Consider the following 18,780-nt stretch of genomic DNA (forward strand, 5'->3'; position numbering starts at 1 on the left):
CTCTAGAGACCCCATGATCTGCTCAATATGTGTCAAAGGGTCACAAGCAGGGCATCGGGACTCTGGGGACCCTAAGAACTGCACAATATATGCCAAAGGGGCATAGGTTGGGCACCACTGTTTTAGGGAGCTAGAGGACTGCACAGTTAGTGCCAAAGGAGCACATAGCTTTAGACACTGTAAGGGTAGCACAATAACTGCCAAAGGGGCAGAGGTTGGGTACCAACGCTTAAAGGACCCCAAAGGCTGCACAATAAGTGCCAAAGGTAGTCAGGTTGGGCACCAGGGCTATTGGGACCCAAAGGGCTGAATAATAGGTGCGAAAGGTACTCAGGTTAGGCACCAGGGCTATAGGGACCCCAAGGGCTGCACAATAAGTGCCAAGGGTACTCAGGTTGGGCCCCAGGGCTATAGGGACCCCAAGGGCTGCAAAATAAGTGCCAAAGGTACTCAGGTTGGGCCCAGGGCTATAGAGACCCCAAGGGCTGCATATTAAATGCCAAAGGTACTCAGGTTGGGCACCAGGGCTATAGGGACCTGAAGGGCTGTATAATAAGTGCCAAAGGTTCTCAGGTTGGGCACCAGAGCCATAGGGACCCCAAGGACTGTATAATAAATGCCAAAGGTACTCAGGTTGGACACCAGGGCTATAGGGACCCCAAGGGCTGCATATTAAATGTCAAAGGTTCGCGGGTTGGGCACCAGGGCTATAGGGACCCCAAGGGCTGCATAATAAATGCCAATGGTTCTCAGGTTGGGCACCAAGGCTATAGGGACCCCAGGGGCTGCATACTACGTGCCAAGGGTTCTCAGGGCTTTACAGATTACAAGGGCAGCACAATAAGTACCATAGGGGCACAGGTCGGGCACCAGGGCATTGGCTAGTCTGTGTGTTCTGTGAGAATTGTCTCTGGTGATCAGCACCTGGCTGGCATAGAGAGAGCACATCTAGAGGGATGCCAGGGATGTGCTGCTCCCTATCATCACATAGGGATTCATCCAGCCAGCGCCTTGTATTGTTATCAGTGTGTGAGGAGGAGGAGGAGGAGGAGGAGAGGGAAGCGCTCAGTGTGATGTTAGTGGGAGAGCAGTGTGTATAGCACAGAGCAGCCGGGCACACCGGGACCAAGAGCACCACCATCATCACCACTACCACCACCATCATCCTCAGCATCCTCTCCTCCTCTGGATTATCTTCTGCTGGCCACAATACAAGGTGGCAGACAAAGGGGAGAGGAGCCTTGATGTAGAAGGGACTATCGCATCCAGCCCAGGGACTTCTCTTGGAGGGGGGTGGGAGGTAACTGCAGGAGGAATCCCCCCTATGTGCTGTGCACGGCTTGTAGGGATTTGTCTCCTCCGGTCCCCCCTCTCCTCTTATTGCTGCTTCTTTGCTGTGCCGCTGTGACGGAGAAGAAGAGATCTGTGGGACTTATTCGCCATTGTAGCCCCATCATTCGCCTGAGACCACCATGTGCCGGAGAGCTCGCTTCGTGCTGCTTATCCTCTGCATCCAAGCGGCCCTGCTGCTGCACCAGGTATGGGCAGCTCTGTACCACCCTGCTGGATGCCAGCTCTGATCACTAGTTAGGAGTCTGTCTTCAATTCTTTATTGTGTGCTGATCATCATTGTGCAGTCGTTTTATCCTCATCAGGTTATAGTGATCACTAATTGTGGGGGGTTTTGTGATGCAGGATATTCATCTGTACCAGGGGGCATTGTATATGTGCTGCATTGAGCTGCTTGGGTACTTTGGTGTAACCCTTGAGTTGCTGGTGGGTCCTGTAGGCCTCTGGGGGTCAGTAACTTGTAATGAGCACAATGTGCCCCCAAGGTATTGGCTTACACCTCCCACACACCTGCTATGAGCCTTCACTGTCACTGCTTTGGTTATCCTTTTATTTCCGCTAGGGCCAGTATTATATCTTGCAGACATTTGGATAAAACCAGACATTCACTTACTGTTTACATGTCTGGAGTTTGTGCCCCACTTGTGCCCCTGTCTGTGGGGTGGCTGCACCCAGTGGTATATAAATGTGGCACTTCCATAAGTTTGGGTGCATGCACCCCTGATTAGGACAGAACCTAGAGCCAGCCAGGCACAGGTGGAATTAGGTGAATATGATATCTGTATATTGTATATTATTCTGCCATACACATTTTCTTTAATCCACTCAACATTTACATGATTTCCTGCATATCAGTTGTCATGTAAATTGCAGCTTGCCGGCTCATATTTTGCATGCTTGTGGGCCACATAATACTTTTAAGTCTGCGGCTCATTTTGTTGTAGTGCCACCTCATAAACCCGAGGGGTAACCAAACACCAGAAGTGCCTTTGTGTCACCATAGCAATTGAAGGGATTACAACACAATCTGGTTTAGCTTCCCCCAGGGATAGATATGCCTGCAGTGCATTATAAGCATCCTTGATCATCCTCACCTTTGGAGTGATACATTTCAAAATGGAAAAGAAAGGCCAACCTTACTAAAACAACAAAAATATATTATTAACAGTATTTATTTCTCAGATTTTAGGAGACAATGAAAAAAAAAAAATAATAGAGGTTAAATGACGACTGTTGTAAACTGCAGCATAGATGGTAAAGCTCACCATTGCTTAATATTATTTGTAGGGAGTAGGAGATACTCAAACCCTATGTAGCTTTTCACCTTTTTATAGCTTTAGTAAAATTCCAAGTGCCATTCTCACTTTTAATAAAGCTCTGTAGAAATTCTGCATGCATTATTGGTTGAGACCGCGGCCGTTCCCATGATTAGGATGGCCTTTTGCATTTCTATGGGGCGGAGGTCCAAAGGCTAACTGACTACCTCTTTGTGTGTGTGGCAGGCATGTTTAGCAGTGAAGAAATTCTTTGTGTGATTTTACATGGTGACAATAAGGAGGTGGGAGTGGTGTCTTGAGATACTTATCCTTCAGTTGGCATATTATTTATTACCAGTTCTCTTTTTTTTTTGCTTTTCTGCACCCTATTATAATGCATTGTTTTTTCTTTTTTCTACTAATATGTTTTTTTTTAACAGATTAAAACAGATTTTTCTGGTATTTTTCTCCATGCATCTGTCTTCCTTTTTATCTTACCTTCTGTTTCTGTCACTCTTTCCCCAACCTCATTTTCCTTTTCTTTTCAATGCTCATTTCAGTTCAGTTCTTGCATCTCTGCTGAGTACTGTCCATGGTGTTTAAACTGGAGCCAGCCAAGCCGTGGGGATTACTTACAGTCTGCCTCCAGGTTTTACAGTCTGTAAGCCATAATGTGCTGACTGGCTTCCTGCTTTTATGGTCTCTTGCTTTCTCTCTCTCCCTCTGTCTCCACATTGTATTTGTGCAAAATGAGAATGATAGAAAAAGTCACAAAAGTCATCTGTAGTTCTCTAAGGAGAAGCCCATAATTCACCCACTAGCCCTTGCTTCTCATTTGAGGTATACTCTAGCCCCAGACATTCCCTGTATGAGAAGTGATTTAAACAAGCCACTGTAACCACATATTCCTCAACAAGAAGTCACTAAGCTAACCCGCTAACCCCAGCTATTTCCCCAATGAGAAGGAATAAACTTCTTTACTCCTGACTGCAGTTCCCAACATGATAAATGTGTGTAGTGCGGTGTACTGCACAATGTTTTACATGCATTCCCTTTTATTTTTTTCTCTTGCTTGGATAATGTTCCCAACATCACCATTTGAGTTGTCACTGTAACACTATCCTTTTTTAGTTGCTACAAATATAAAAGTTTATCTAAAAAAGTATTACATTTGCCTCCTGGGGAAAGGGGTCGTTTTTTTTTTTTTTTTTAAATTTGAAAGTCAGTGGAGTTATTAGGCCCTATATTTTGGATAGAACTTATTACCTCGTCTACCGTTGGAAAATGTTGATTTCTTGCTTATGCTGCCCTGGTCTATAGATGTAAAGGAATTTAAATGGGAGTTGTTTCTCGTTCCGTCAAATAAGATTCTTTCACTTTCAGACCTATTCAAAAACCAGCTGCGGAATCTGATTGGATGATATAGCACTCCCGTCGCCTACCCTCCTCTTTTATAGAATACCCCTTAATTTCGGCTTGTTTACATGCATGAGACTGGCTCGTTTAATAAGTAATGCTTTCACCCCATGATTTATCCGTAAGATATAGTTTAACTGTTAGCGAGGCGCATAACAAACTAATACATAAGGATACATGAGTTTGAATATGATAAGAAATGCAATCAGTCTGGTTTGAATAAAGAAATACGCTGTTGAGTATGTGACATTTTATTTCTGTGGATTTAATGTGAGAAGGTGACAGCTTGTTGGGAGATTTTCGATAAGCTCTTGTGCAGGGTAAGTTTAACATTTGAATCCAGGGAAACAGGAAATGGGCTTGTGTTTCATCAGTATCGGGGGCATCTGTAGCATTACAGCTGTGGAATTTAATTTCCCCTTTGTGTTTTCCTATTCACATTGGCATGTGTCATTTAACATTTTGTTTTGCATTTCAGGTGTATAATTGATTTATTTGCTGTGGCAGTGATGCTTTTTGTAAATATTATGTGTTCCTGCTGAGAGATGAAACACAAGGCAAAATACAACTGGAATGTAGCTTCCATTATTTATTTTGTAGAAGATACTTTCATGTATACTTGATATCAAGGTTTATTGACAGGAGCGGAGAAAACGCCATTCTTATCAGTCTGATTCTAGTTTTACTTTTCTGGTGTAGGTTGTCACAAGCAATCATCCTGTTTTTTTTATTTTGCCGTATTTATGAAAGCATTGGTGGGAAGAACTGTTTCAGACAATCTGGATTGTAGATGGATTACTGTTTCATTGTGCCATACTGGACGAAGCTGAGTTGGAAGTTATAATAAATTGGACCCCCTTTATTCACATGTACTTGTGTTGCAAGAAAAAAGGATACAAAGGATAAATAAACTTTGAAATATGTTCAAAAACTAAACAAAACAGAAGGCCCATTCTCAGCAGTAAAAGAATGAAAAGTGTTAAGCCCTTTGTGTGTGTGAGTGTGTGTGTGTGTATGTGTGTGTCTGTGCGTGTGTGCGTGTGTCTGTGTGTGTGTGTGTGCGTGCATGTGTGTGTGTGTCTGTGTGTGTGTGTGCGTGCATGTGTGTGTGTGTCTCTGTGTGTGTCTGTGTGTGTGTATGTGTTTCACCAAATACAAGGGAATAATGTTGCAGACTATAGAAGAAAAATATCCCTGATGCATGTGCTGTACAGGTGTCCAATGATGGTGTGTAGTGATCCACCGTGCTGAATAACTAAAAGGTCGACCACTATTGTTCTGCCATTATAGTCCCAACAGCAGCTCCACCCATTTGTCCCTTACCCCCTAAAGAACAGAACAATTGTTTTGAATGACAATTATTAAGCAAGCCCTGATAGCAGCTAGAATGGCCATTATTCTTGTTGGCTAGACCTGATCTCAGCCTAAGACAAGCACTACAGTGTTAAGAAAGCTAGGAGCTCCGGGTTGCGCTGAATGTGGAGCAAAGCCATTTCTTTTTGTTGGAAGTACTTTTCTATATTTGGTATTTTGCTGCAGAGACTAGGAGATTTTTATTTAAAGGTACATTATAGACCAAATCAGACCATTTCATAGATAGGCATTTATGATATTTTGGAAAGGGATTTTAAATCATGCCTGGTATTATTTTTGCTGTATTTCAACAATTACACCACTAGGATTATATAAATATGGTACATGCCTTCTAATTGACTTCCCTAATGACAGTAATTCATCACTATCTGAAGAAAAATCAATGCAGTTTTATTTGCCCAGATTTGAGAAGCATTTGCATCCAACCGTGAAGTTGAGATTTTGGAGGTGATTTACTAAAATAGTAATCTTTACTAGACCAGTAAAATTGTATTCACATCAAATATGAAATCATTTAAATGAGACACTAATATAGATGATTCCCTTGTGTCTGATTGGGTTTTGAATACAGTTTTGTTTATTCAAAGTAAATAAAAAATGATGGTCTATTGATCATATATAAAAGGTGTTATTAAATTACGACAATGTTCCTTGTTTGATTTTTTCCTCCTCTGTATGATGGGCATTGAGCATTTACTTTAGTTATTATACTGAAGGAACAGGAAGTGAGAAGATATTTCCCTTCCATTGGTTTGTTAGATATTCCTTACTCTTATTCTTCAGTGCAGTAACCACTGATATGAATAAAAATCTATTTCATACAGGTATCACTTTTTTTAGAGTGAATGCTGATTTTTTAGTCAGGATTATTGAAAGTAAAACCTGCATGCAAAAATGGAAGTTCCATGCCAATGCCAGCTGATGCCACTGTGCCTCATTGCTACCTCCTGGCATAGCTGGGAACTTCAACATCTGGAGATTACTAACTGCAGACTAACTGCAAAGATAGTGAGCTGGTCAAGTATGTGAATGTACACATTATTGAAACAAACAAACATATATATATCAGTGCTCAACCCAGAAATTTTTTTAAGCCGGGTGGGAAGAAATTGTAGGCGGGTGGCAGCCCCTGTACTGTAACCAAACTCTTTAGTAACCACCCAAAAACAACCGGGTGGGTGCTGAAAAGTGCCGGGTGGTAAGCCCAGCTAAAAGGGCCTGGGGAGAACCCTGTATATATATATATATATATATATATATAAATATTTGGACAAAAAAAAGTCAAAAAACTTGTCTTTGTTTCTAAAACCTTAAGAGAACTGCCCCCTACATACTCTACTAAATTGTGTGGATTTTTGCTGCTTATTTTTTTTTTGGAAGGATCTGCATTAACTTTCTGTGCTGTCTCATACACATCAAATAGGGAGTGGGAGATTTTCCCTCACTTTTTCTTTGTTGTGACATAGCATAGAAAATTTACCAAATGTGGACACAGACAGCATTGATATCCTGGCCGATGGTCTAACTATTTCCAACTTTATCCTAAACAAAAAGTTTCTATTTGAGCTTTAAGTAATTATATATTTGTAGATTTTAGTAATGTTGATTATTTCCTATTGCATTGACAATTGCAATATGGCAGTGGGATGTGGTAAAGTCATGTTTATTGACCAAAATGTTATATCTAAAATGTGCTCCGTTTTCTTGTTTTTGGAAGAATATATCAGTAGATATGTTTAGTTTGAGTGGAAAGTGCCAATTAGTATAGGGTTGGATCGCCATGAGATAAGATCGCAACTGGACAAATTATGACCAGCCCTACAAGAACATACATTTAGAGCAAGGTTCATGTATTAGTATACAATCAAGCCTGCCTGCAAAATCAAGTCTGGACCAAGGAATTTTAGAGCCTACTTCCATTGGTTTTTCATTTAATTTCCAAGAGATTCAGCACACACACTCTACAGGCATTTTTCAGCATGATTTATAATCTTTTTTAAAAGTTCTTTTCAGGGGGGTGTTTCCTTTCTGCATCATTGTGAAATATTTTGTCAGTTTATGCAACAATAAAATGAATTCCTTCAACTACATTCCATATTTCAAAAATTGTAGAAGGAAAGCATTAGCCGATGCTTTTTTTAAGATAGGAAAGAAAAACCAATTAGTGTAAAATGCAAGCTTTCTTTTGTCATACTAAATACTTAGGAGAAAGTATGTTTAAATGTAAGTGAAAGGGCATTGTAAGGTTGCCTGCTTTCTGGATTAAAGTCTTGGTCTGGCGATTTCCATGGTGATGGTAGCAGGGGAGGAGAACTGCAGTTCTTCAGCTTCTGTACTATGGAGAACAATGCATTCCACAAGCTCATCTGTATTAGTTCTTTTGTGCCATTTACCATAATCTTCACCGCTTTGTGTTTGCTTAACAAGAGGTTAGGCCCAGTCTTCCTACACAAAATGGTACAAGGTTTTGTTGTGTAATATGCTCAGGTTTCCTATGTATACTACAATATTCACATTGATGTTCATTTATTGGTTTTCTGTAAATTGTTTTCTTACTAACATTTACATGTATGAATATATTCACTTTGAAATAAGCATGTCAGATGGTATTTGGGGAATTGTTTGCACTGACTACTGCTGTATGTGCCCCATAATCTGCTTAAATAGGTTACTTATTCTATAGTTGTATCATGGGATAAGTGAACATATTTTAACTGTTTAAAGGAAATCAGTATATAAATCAGCTTTTCACATTTTTTTTCAATTGTGGGTGTCAGGGAAGAAAAATGATTGACAGCCAGAAAAATGTCACCCATACATGAGAATGCCACCCTTACAGACAGCTATAAAGTTCCTTGGCTTCATGTAGCTCATGCACCATTTTATGAAAGGTCAATCAGCCAAAGCTTAAGGAACTCCTGGGAACTTCTGGAGGAACTCTAAAGTTCCACAGAACCTTGGTTGGGAATTGCTGATATGAACAGTAGTGCTATCCCCATGTAAGGCACTCTTGCTTTTTTTTCCTACAGGGCACTCGACTCATTTAGCTAAGCAAGGATTTTTGAGATTACAACTCTCATCATTACCCTCTTACTTGATATCACAGGCTAATAGAAATGTGTAAACACCTCCAAAGCTTACCTGAAGCAAGTCTAATGCCAATCAGAGGGAGCTAAACTGCAGGTCAAATGCACCAGTTAATAAATTCTGGATGATCTTAGAAGCATTTCTTGCTAACAGCAAACTGATACATAGACATTGACACAGGCTCCTAATATACTAAGATCATTCATAACAATCTTTTACATTTTACATTAAGAAAATTAGATGGGATGAGATAAATTTCCAAGGTATTTATATGCTATTTTGCTGATGCCAAGCAACTCACCTTTCCTGTTTACTGTCTAACCTGCAATTTATGGAGATTATATTAGTGGGTAGCAAAAACTCTTCAAACGTTTTGTGAAAAAGATTCATTGTTCTTTATTAGCCATTACTAATCAGCAATTTCTCCATGTATATGTAGAACCGTGTTAGATCTCATATTTCCTAATTACACCTATCTGCAAGCTACACTGAAAAAGAGTAATGCTAGCCACATGTGATTATATGAGCTGATGATACTGCTTTGCTGAAAAGTGAGCTCATGGTAATGTTCGTCTTTTGAAATTGAGGTGATGGTATTGTTTTGCTGGAAAGTTAGGAAATCATGTTGTATTGTAGGAAATTGTATGATCATACTGTAGTTCTAGAAAGGAAATCTCCTGCCACTGCTGTTTGTAAAAGGTAAACGTATAGCATTGCTTTGCACCAAGTTTTAGCTGATGCGAATGTTTTGCTAAAGCAGTAAGATGAGAACGGGGCTCAGCTAGAGAATTGAGCTGGTGGTACTGCATTGTCATCAAAGAACTGTGCTGGTAATGGTACTGTATTGGAGAGTTGGACTTATGGTGCTGCTGTTTTAGAAAGGGGAACTGATGATACTACTTTACAGATGGGGAGCAAGTTGAAACTACTATATTAGATTGTGGTTAATGGTAATGCTTCATCTGCAAAGGAGTTTTGTACAGCTTTCCTGCTGGGGAGTACGTTGACGGTATTGCTGTATTGAAGATTTTGGATGTTGCAGGTTCATCAATTATAGGATGCAAAAACACTTAGTTGATTGAGAATTGAGTTGATGTTACTGTTGTGTTGGAGCTGTAGTGGTGAAGTTGTAGGGATCATCCAACTGGTTTACTTGGCTTACTTTCCCATTCTGAGTTCTGAAGTCAAGCCCCATAAAGTTGTTGACAGTTTCAATTCAACTATACCGGAAGCTTAATCCATGAATGCTCACTTTCAAACAGTGGGCAATGCAAGTGATAGGAAAAGTGTTAACCACTTGAATTGTATTGTATTTGGGTGTGGTTGTGTGCATAGGTTAAACCCTGCTTAGCAGAATCAGTTACGTATGTGCTGCTACTGAATGAATGTTTCAGTAGCATGTCACTTGTATTAAAATAATCCTTTAAAGATGGGTAAATCTTCAATAAAATGGTTACATTGTGTGAAAGAGCTGCTTCTAACATTCACAATGTGTGTGCTACAGTTGAGCTATCTGCCTATTTAAAGCTTTGCTGTACAGCCTGTTGCCTTGTTTTAACTGCCGTGTTAAGCAAAAGATGATGCCAGAATGACAGTTGGAAATTTTATATTATGAGAACTCGAGATACAAAGTCCAGCTGTGTCTTGGAAAATATTTCTGTCTACTGTACCAACTGAACTCTATGTACAGTATCTTCTGATAATCTCCTAAAAACTGTTACATATTACTAGATGAATGTTGCTGGAAAATGTTTTTCAGAAAAATAATGAAAACAATCTTTAGAGATCCTTTCATGGGCCTGGACACAGTATTGACTGAAAGCTACCCTGTCGCCATCACAGAATGCCAAAGAAGTGTAAATGCATGCCCACTCCACCAAACATCAACAAAACTTCTAGGAGAATGAACCTACTATGTACCCTATAGAACTTAGTGGTTCCTTTCTTCTACTTGTCACTTCTGTCTTGTAGTAATGTTGAGTTCAGCAGAAGGAATGAAGAAGTGGCCACTACAGAGACCACAGGAAATGAAAATTCAGGTGTGGGTTAGTTTCTCAGTAGGCTTTTACAAGGGGAGACCAGTTAAGGCATTCTAGAGGCACTCTGGTTACAGGGTTACTTTAAAATATTTCAGATTTCAATATACTCAGCTTATTTGTTTAAATAAATTATTCATATTAAAGCATAACATTCTTTAGTGCAGCCTGTTTTTAATTGAGGAAACCCTTGAAATGCCTTTCAGGTCTTAGAGAACCTCTGACAATAATACAATATATAAACAGCTCACAGTACACTACCATGGTGGTCAGTGGGACGAAATGCCTTTTTACATTGCTGGCCAGGGGTAAGAATGTCACCCTTACCGATAGAGATAGATAGATAGATAGATAGATAGATAGATAGATAGATAGATAGATATATCATTGGTGTCATTGGTAACTGACCGGGGGGGGGGCACAAATTGCTATTTGTCAAAGTAACCACTAGCAACCACTAGCAGAAATCCAAAGTCCATGTAGGCAGTCTCCATTGTGGGAATCTCATACGAGGGGGTGCTGAGAAGTTCCTGGCTTTGCTCCCTTCTGGATGAAATAGTAAAATGAGTGTGGGGGCATAGGACAGCCTAAAATCTTAGTATGTAACGGTGCAAATATTAGGTCTTTGCGATTCTTAAAACAGTTTTTTTTTTAGTGAGAAGCTGTGATGGCAGAGGCACAAGCAAGTTTCTTGTCGTTGGAGTTACGGGCCGTCATTAAGTTTTTGTTTCTCCAGGGAAAGTCAGCAATGGACATTCACACTGAGATGTCACAAACACTGGGGGAGATGTGTCCTTCCTTTCCCTGGAGAAACAAAAACTTCATGACGGCCCGTAACTCCAACGACGTGAAACTTGTTTGTGTCTCTGCCATCACAGCTTCTTACTAAAGAAAGCTGTGATGGCAGAGAAAGACATTAGGCTGTCATGTGCCCCCCCAAAAACATTTTTCAATTTCATCTGAAAGCGGGCAAAGCCAGGAACTTCTCAGCACCCCCTCGTAAAAGGCACTTGGACTGCAAAGCTGCTCCCCCCTTATTGCACATATATCATTGTAGTATATGCACATAGTTACACCCAGGTAAGAGAAGAGAAACAGAATCCTAACTGAGACTAGATTGTCTAGTGTATAATTAAAGTAAAAATGTAAAAGATAAAGAGGCATACCAGGTACAAAATAGGCAGTCACAGACCTAATGGATTTTGCAAGTGTTTCTTTTTTCCTTAGAGACCTTTTTTGAGTAATAGACCACAGGGTAGTGATGATAGATATGATGCAGAAAGTGATTTAACTAGTCCTATTTCCTAGGAAACCAATATTATTGCTCTGTAGTATATACTAATGGTGTCCACTGGGTTTGACAACCACATATATTTAGATAATTGCATTAAAAATTGTAGGCTAAAGGTCCAGACATTACAGGGAGTTATTGCCAGACACATATCACAATCGATATTGATCATATTGACCCAGGTTCTGTAAAAAGTTTCCATGAACATTCTGTGAATTATATTGTAGATTTACATTTCTGGAAAAGTATGCTGACAAAACAGTTTATTTTATCAGGGGTTGATGTCTACACCTAGGTCATGTGCACTAAAAAAAATAGCACATGAGGAATTTTTAGTGTTCAAAAATGATCTTCACCCTGTCTCTAAGGAGGGTCAACAGTGGAAATGGCAGAATACTGCTGACCGGAGATTTCTCATTGCACTAGTGTGAACAAAGCTTTACCAAATGATATTACCACCAATAAATATTAAATGCTTTGTCTACCTGGCCCTTGGGATTTATCTACGTTGTTATAAACAGTTTATAAATTCATCACCTGTATAAGTAAAAAGCAATTGTCATTTTTAATGTCCAGCCACAAATTTAATAATGCAACAATACTGTGCACCTACTGTGAAACATAAGATGACACAGTAGGTGCTGTTTATTGCATTTTGGTGGATGAATGTTTTGCGGTAACCTTCCCATATGGATTCATCTTTGTATTGTGTTAACCGTGTCACAGCACTTTAGAAGAAGAGCAGATAGGACTATCGATTTGTGAGATGGTTTTTACAGTGGCCTTCGTAAATCAAAAAAGTGATTCTGACTGTACTGATATTGACAAAACTGGAGCTGGTATCCATTCTTCTATGCAGTGTAATTGCCATGCCTTGTGTAACTGGACTAGAACTAACATGGAGCAACGTTCATATTATCAATCAAACTCTACTGATTACTTGTACATAACATATTCTGCAGTGCCTTATAAAGATGGTTGCACCTGTCATATCACTTTGGTTACATTTGTGTTCTGAAAATAAAAATGATTTGCAAATAAATTGATTCAGGCTAGAATTGACATTTAAAATGTATATACTGTATATATATCATTGCCTATTTCTCTTGCTTTCATCGGTTGTGATAAAAATGATGTGCTGAAAATGTGGGGGCATGCAAGGTTATTTTATTTCCTAATCATGTAAAGTAAGATTTTATAAATATGTACACTAATGGAAAATGGAAATGGAAACTGACTTATAAAGAAAATATTGTTGTGCTGCATTTTTCTGCAATTTTCAGAAAGACTGGATGTGGATTACTTTCAGCCTCTATAGAAAATAGAAGTAATTATGTCTTTATAGCTTTTTATGTAACTCGAGTGGTTTCAACAGACAGATCAGATTAGTGTGGTCAGTCTGTAAAGCCCGATTGTTTATATATATATATATATATATATATATATATATATATATATAGAATCACCATAGCTCTGTGGTAACATATGGAAATAAATATATATATATATATATATATATATATATATATATATATATATGTGGAAATATATAAGACTTACTAACAAATCCTGTTAAATTATATTTAAAAGCATATTCGAATTGCTTGGGATTTTTTTTAACATGTCTGACTGGAGCCAGTTTACCATACTTACCTAATGAATTAGGATACAGGGTTTTCCAATTTTTTTGCATACATTTGACTAAAAATAAATGTTAGATGCATATTTTATTTTGTTATGTCTGGGTTTACTCATTGTGACATTCCACATATTTAAGCCATTACTGTGATTTTTTTAATATATTTTGCATCTAAGGGACCTTGGCTAATATCCGTTATGAAACATTTTTGAAGAAGATGCCTTTTTTTCAAGTGATTTAGCAGTCAGTGGTATAAAGAGGCTGCATTGAAAAGGAACCATTGGAGAGCTCTCTACAGTATATTATAGAAATCCTTTATCTTTTTAAAGTTATACATCAGTTTAGTACAGACCAGATTCAATAGGTTTTTACATCTAATAAAAATGGTATGTGGTTCTGGCAAAGCAGAGCAGGCAAGCAAAAAATTATTGCTGCTTTTTCAAGGTTAGTCAAAAATATATCTTGCAGGCTGAATAATCCCAATAATTGATCCTATGGTTAACAGTTCGTGGGACCTTCGCTGTTCAGTTATTGGAGATGATGCTAAAACCAATCACAGTTTCCAAATATTCCAAGGAGCATGGCCAACATCATTATCGGGATGTGTGTTTTTGAAATGACGATAGGTTGCAGCTAAGGGCCTATATTGGTTATCACCTACGTTCCTGTGTCATTCCAGGCAACAAAGGAAACAAATCACTGAGCTACCAATGCAATTCAGTAACTTCTGGGTGATATCAATGCCCAGTGAATGTAACATCTTTTGGTCCTGGTGATTGGCAACTCAGGTCAGAGCACTTAAAAGAGAAGCCATTTCTTCCCCCATAACAAAAAGTCTGTTTTGTCAGACTTTTCTAGCAGGGGCCTTTGCCTGGCTGCTCAGAAGCCTAAAAATACCAGCTTTGGATTCCACTGTGAACAAGGCCTAAAAGTAGATCCGTCACCAGAAGGCCAACATGTCTCAAGTCAATTTTGGACCCCTGGTGTTTCACTGAAATCCATCAAAACAACCATGGCAGCTGCTTAAATCATTTTGAAATAAAAAGAAGCCGTGCACATGGACAATACACAGAACAATACAAAACCTCCAACATACCCTCCAGATAGTCAGCTTAAAACAACATGTAAAAAATATCTGATAGGAAGGTGATTGCATATTCTGTAGCAACCACTCATAATCTTAGTGTATGTTTAAAATCCGGGTAATGTAAATCACACAGACACATTTCTTTCTCATACATTTATTTGGAAGACTCTGTAAGTTTTGCTGCTGGCACAGTGGAACGGCAAGGCTGTGCAGATATTTTGGTTCTAATGGAATACTCTTTATAAACATATTGAACAACCTTTAAAAGATAAGGCACATTTGCTGCTCTAATTCAAAGCCCTTTTGATATATTTTTAATCTGTTTTCTTTTTACTTACAGAGATAAAGAAAGAACAGCATGATAGATATTCAGCATTTATTGTGTGTAATTTTATTAAATCCTGGTGTGCTTTTAGCTTTTTATGTGAATAGTACTACATATGCATTGAGTCCTTCTATTGCAGTTCAGTGCTTGGAAGTCAATAAGTAAGCCTGAAAAGCATTCACAGAAGAATGACATTAAAAACATCCAGATTGGTCACTCATTCTGTGTCAAAGCTGAAGCTAGGGGCAGATTTCGTCTCATCCTGGTGTGTGGTACCATACTTTAAAATATGGTTGCAGCGGAAACATGTGTACAAGATATAAATGTAGTTGGATCAATGGTTCAATATAAAGTGTCATTTGTTCTTCACTAGTAACACGTCCATGGGCAAAAATATCAGAGTGAACTGTATGTGCTAAGTGTTAGCAAATTTGATATACAGTTATCACAAAAAAATGTGAGGCAATGTTTTATGTTGTAAAATGTAGATTTTCTGCAGGTACAGAAAAATGTCTGTTGATCTTTATAGTAGCTAGTGATATACAATGTACCATGCTAGCCTGACAAAGGATTATACCGCACCTAAAATAGTGTATAGTCTGTATCAAGCCACAACTTGTTTCTTAATTATGAATAAATCAGGGAAGAGTTGATTTCCTCATCGCTTTTGCTTTTGCAAATTTTCTTACACTTCTTGTCTTTCTGACAATATTTTACAAGACAGTAAATCATTTCAGTAATGATAGCCTGGACAGCATTGCAAGCCTGATGGGAAAACTAACTCTTCCCCACTTTATCCACAACTTTCCAACAGAGCACACACAAAATTTAAAAAATGTTTTAATTTTGTGGAGCGGGCAAAGCTACGACTCATATCAGATTTCTATTTCTGTTTATGTCACTGTTGTAGATTTTCTATCATTTTCTGTTTGGTAAAACTATACTGGTCAATAGGACAGGAAATGAGAGTACATATCTTTAATAAATCTCCTAGATAGCACTCAGTTTCTGTAAGGAGTTTTAATTCTTTCCCACTCTATCCAAAACTGATAAAAAGTTTTTGGTTTTATATTTACTTCCTCAGCCTATAAAGATTATTACTTTAATTCCAAACTTCCTGTTGATTCTGATAAATATTTTCTGCCCTTGTAACTTCCTTGGGGTGACATCCTAAATACATTTAGGCTGTTCACCTAATAAGGTAAAAAATATCATCTTGCAAGGGATAATTCACTTAGTGAATGTAGTGATAGCTCGCTTTGCAAAGAATACCCATTTTTATTATCAGTAAACAGTATTTATATAGTGCCAACATATTATTCAGCTCTGTAAAATAAATAGGGGTTGCAAATGAAAGACAGATACATAGCACATGAAGAGGAAAGGACCCTGCCCAAAGCTCACAATTTAATTTACCTGCAAGGTAAGAAGTGGTCTGAAAGTCTAAAATGGCTCTAAAAAGCGTGTCACCCAAGGACATTAAACTTTGTTACTGTAATGATCCCCATGTTAAAATAAAGGGGAAAAGCTTTAAAAAAGTCACACCGATGCAGCCACCACATCTAAGAACTGGTAAGCTGCAATAACAATATCACATTTTTGTTTTGGTTTCAAAAAAACTTAACATTGATTTGGAGGTGCTAGTGTGGAACTTTAAGTGCCTAAAAATACATTTGGGGAAATTGTAGTACATTAAAGTAACAGGTGCATTTTTTGTCTTGTTTGGTTCTACAAAATAAATGGTTCAGTGACAGAAAATTATATGTAAGTTAGTAGAGGTATTGGAAAGTAGAAAATTGGGTAGATCAGGGAGTGTGTAATTACCCAATGTACTATAACAGTTTTACAAGCGTAAAATAAGCTTTCTGTTTTCATTTATCTCCTTTTGTACAGTTGCAGCTGGTCAGTTCCTGAGTAGCCTATTCAGGATATCTTCTATCCAAACCAAATTATTTTCTGTGTTTCAGTTCTTTGTGGAAGCCAGCCAAGCACAGGGTTTTATGACAGTAGAACTTATATCGATACAGCCATTTGTAGCCAGTCAGATCAGCATAAAGTTCCAATCATCAAAGAGTAATTCATGACTTGAGGGAACTTATGACCTTGCAGAAGATGGTTGCTTGCTAGTGATCTTGCAGTTGCTTTTCCACTGTCATTAGTTATAAGAATAGTGCAGGTGAAATGAAATAAAAGACATGTGCTGTTCTTCTCACCTGTTCAGCCAGACCATATGGATTACTTATTTAACAGATGTTTTATTATAATGTTGAGTATTGAGGAAATTAGGATTTCTAGTGTTCCCTCCCAGAAAATGTTCCATCTGGACTGTAGTGGTGTGGGTTGGGTAATGGCAGAATGTGTAGCACAGAAAGGACAGTGAATGCTGTGGTCCAATAAATTTGTCCAACCAGAGTATCAGCAAATAAAAGTAAATATGCAACCTCCGTTTTTCTCAATCATGAATCTCCTCTCAAGCTGACTCCATCCACATTTCTTCCTTTGCACTCCAGTGTTGTTTTTATGCCCTCTAAAAAAATTTTTTTTTGCCTTTACCACTGCACAGGAGCTGAGCAGCTGCATTAAGCTCCTTAACTGAACCAGTTACTACACACTTTACAGGAATAGCCCTTCTAAGATGTCACATTCTGGCACCTGGTGTGCCAGAAAGTGGCATCCTCCAGTGTGCCTACACCTCCCCTATATGCCTTATTCCTATCCCCCACTCCTGTTTTCTATCCTATAGCTGCAAGTTGCTACCTCCCAATTGCCACATGCAAGTGTTCATATTTGAACCTCCTCTACTTTTGCTTGCTTTCCTTCCCCTTGCTATGCCATTGGTGACTTGTATGGCAATGTAGGGTTATCAGGAAAAATCACTAAAGGCAGTGGGGTATAGTGACCTTTTGCCTTGGTTGCAACATGTCCCTTATATACTTCTTTGCTGTGATCACTTGTAATGGCAGTTTGAACTTTCAGCGGCAGTTTGATCAGTCACTTACAAGATGTTAAAAAGGCATTTAGGCTGGTGGTGGTCTCTTGAAGCCAAGTCTTGGAAAACACAGTATCTTGGTCCACTTAAGTCTGCTTTGTCAATAATTTATAGTTGTGTTGTCTGAACACTTGTGGTGTCTCAATTAAAAACACCATTAATACCCATTTTTGATCCCACTTATCCTTGCACATGGTAAGAGTTTATTGTAAGCAGGGTCAGGATGTTGAAATGCATGGAAGTGATGTGTATAAAATATGTCATGTCAAAGAGAAGGTAGGTATGAAGTGTAATAACTGATCATATAGGTGGGAGGGTGCTCAGTTTATTGGAGCAAATGGTGCCATTTGCTGAGCATCCTCCAGTGAATTATGGTATGAGATTAGTTATTTACAATAAATGGTGGTATGTGCTTAGTTTATTGGTATTAATGGTGGTTTTCAAATATATTGTGCATTGTAAAATATATATATATATATATATATATATATATATATATATATATATATATAAACCGTTTAAATAATGTTTCAGTTGTGATCAACGGTCTGATCTTTTTTTAATAGAAATTGTTGTCTTTTTAAATGTTTTAACTTTATGGTAAATGTTTGTGTGTCAGTAATGTTTGGACTGACACATTGAAAATGTAATTGTTATTGCAAATAAAACTAAAGTATCACAGCCAGTACTTTACTTTGTTGTTGTCACTGTATAAAAGGAGGATATTTTAGTCTCCAGTACAGTATGTTGTCTTAGCTACTATGCTGTTTGCATAGTTTACTAAAACGTAAAGGATTTACGAAGGGGGGCTGAAAAGTTCCTGGCATTGCCCAGAAAGAGGAGAGCCAGAGTTATGAAATAACACATTTATTCAACATATTCCCGCCTGAGACTGATGCACTTGGTACAGCGTAGTTGCAACTTTTCTAG

The 18,780-nt window shown here is 38.4% G+C and overlaps 1 protein-coding gene across 1 annotated transcript in view; it reads left to right on the forward strand.

Annotated features, from left to right (window-relative positions):
* Positions 1 to 1,060: 1,060 nt before the first annotated feature.
* Positions 1,061 to 18,780, forward strand: part of CDH2 (cadherin 2) — a 197,520-nt gene continuing 179,800 nt past the window's right edge. Inside the window, exon 1 of the mRNA XM_072411285.1 lies at positions 1,061 to 1,538. Within this exon, the coding sequence (XP_072267386.1) occupies positions 1,473 to 1,538 (66 nt within the window). The 5' untranslated portion in view covers positions 1,061 to 1,472. The remainder of the gene's footprint in view (positions 1,539 to 18,780) is intronic.

This window comes from Pyxicephalus adspersus, chromosome 5 (assembly GCF_032062135.1).
Source record: "Pyxicephalus adspersus chromosome 5, UCB_Pads_2.0, whole genome shotgun sequence".
Taxonomy (NCBI): domain Eukaryota; kingdom Metazoa; phylum Chordata; class Amphibia; order Anura; family Pyxicephalidae; genus Pyxicephalus; species Pyxicephalus adspersus.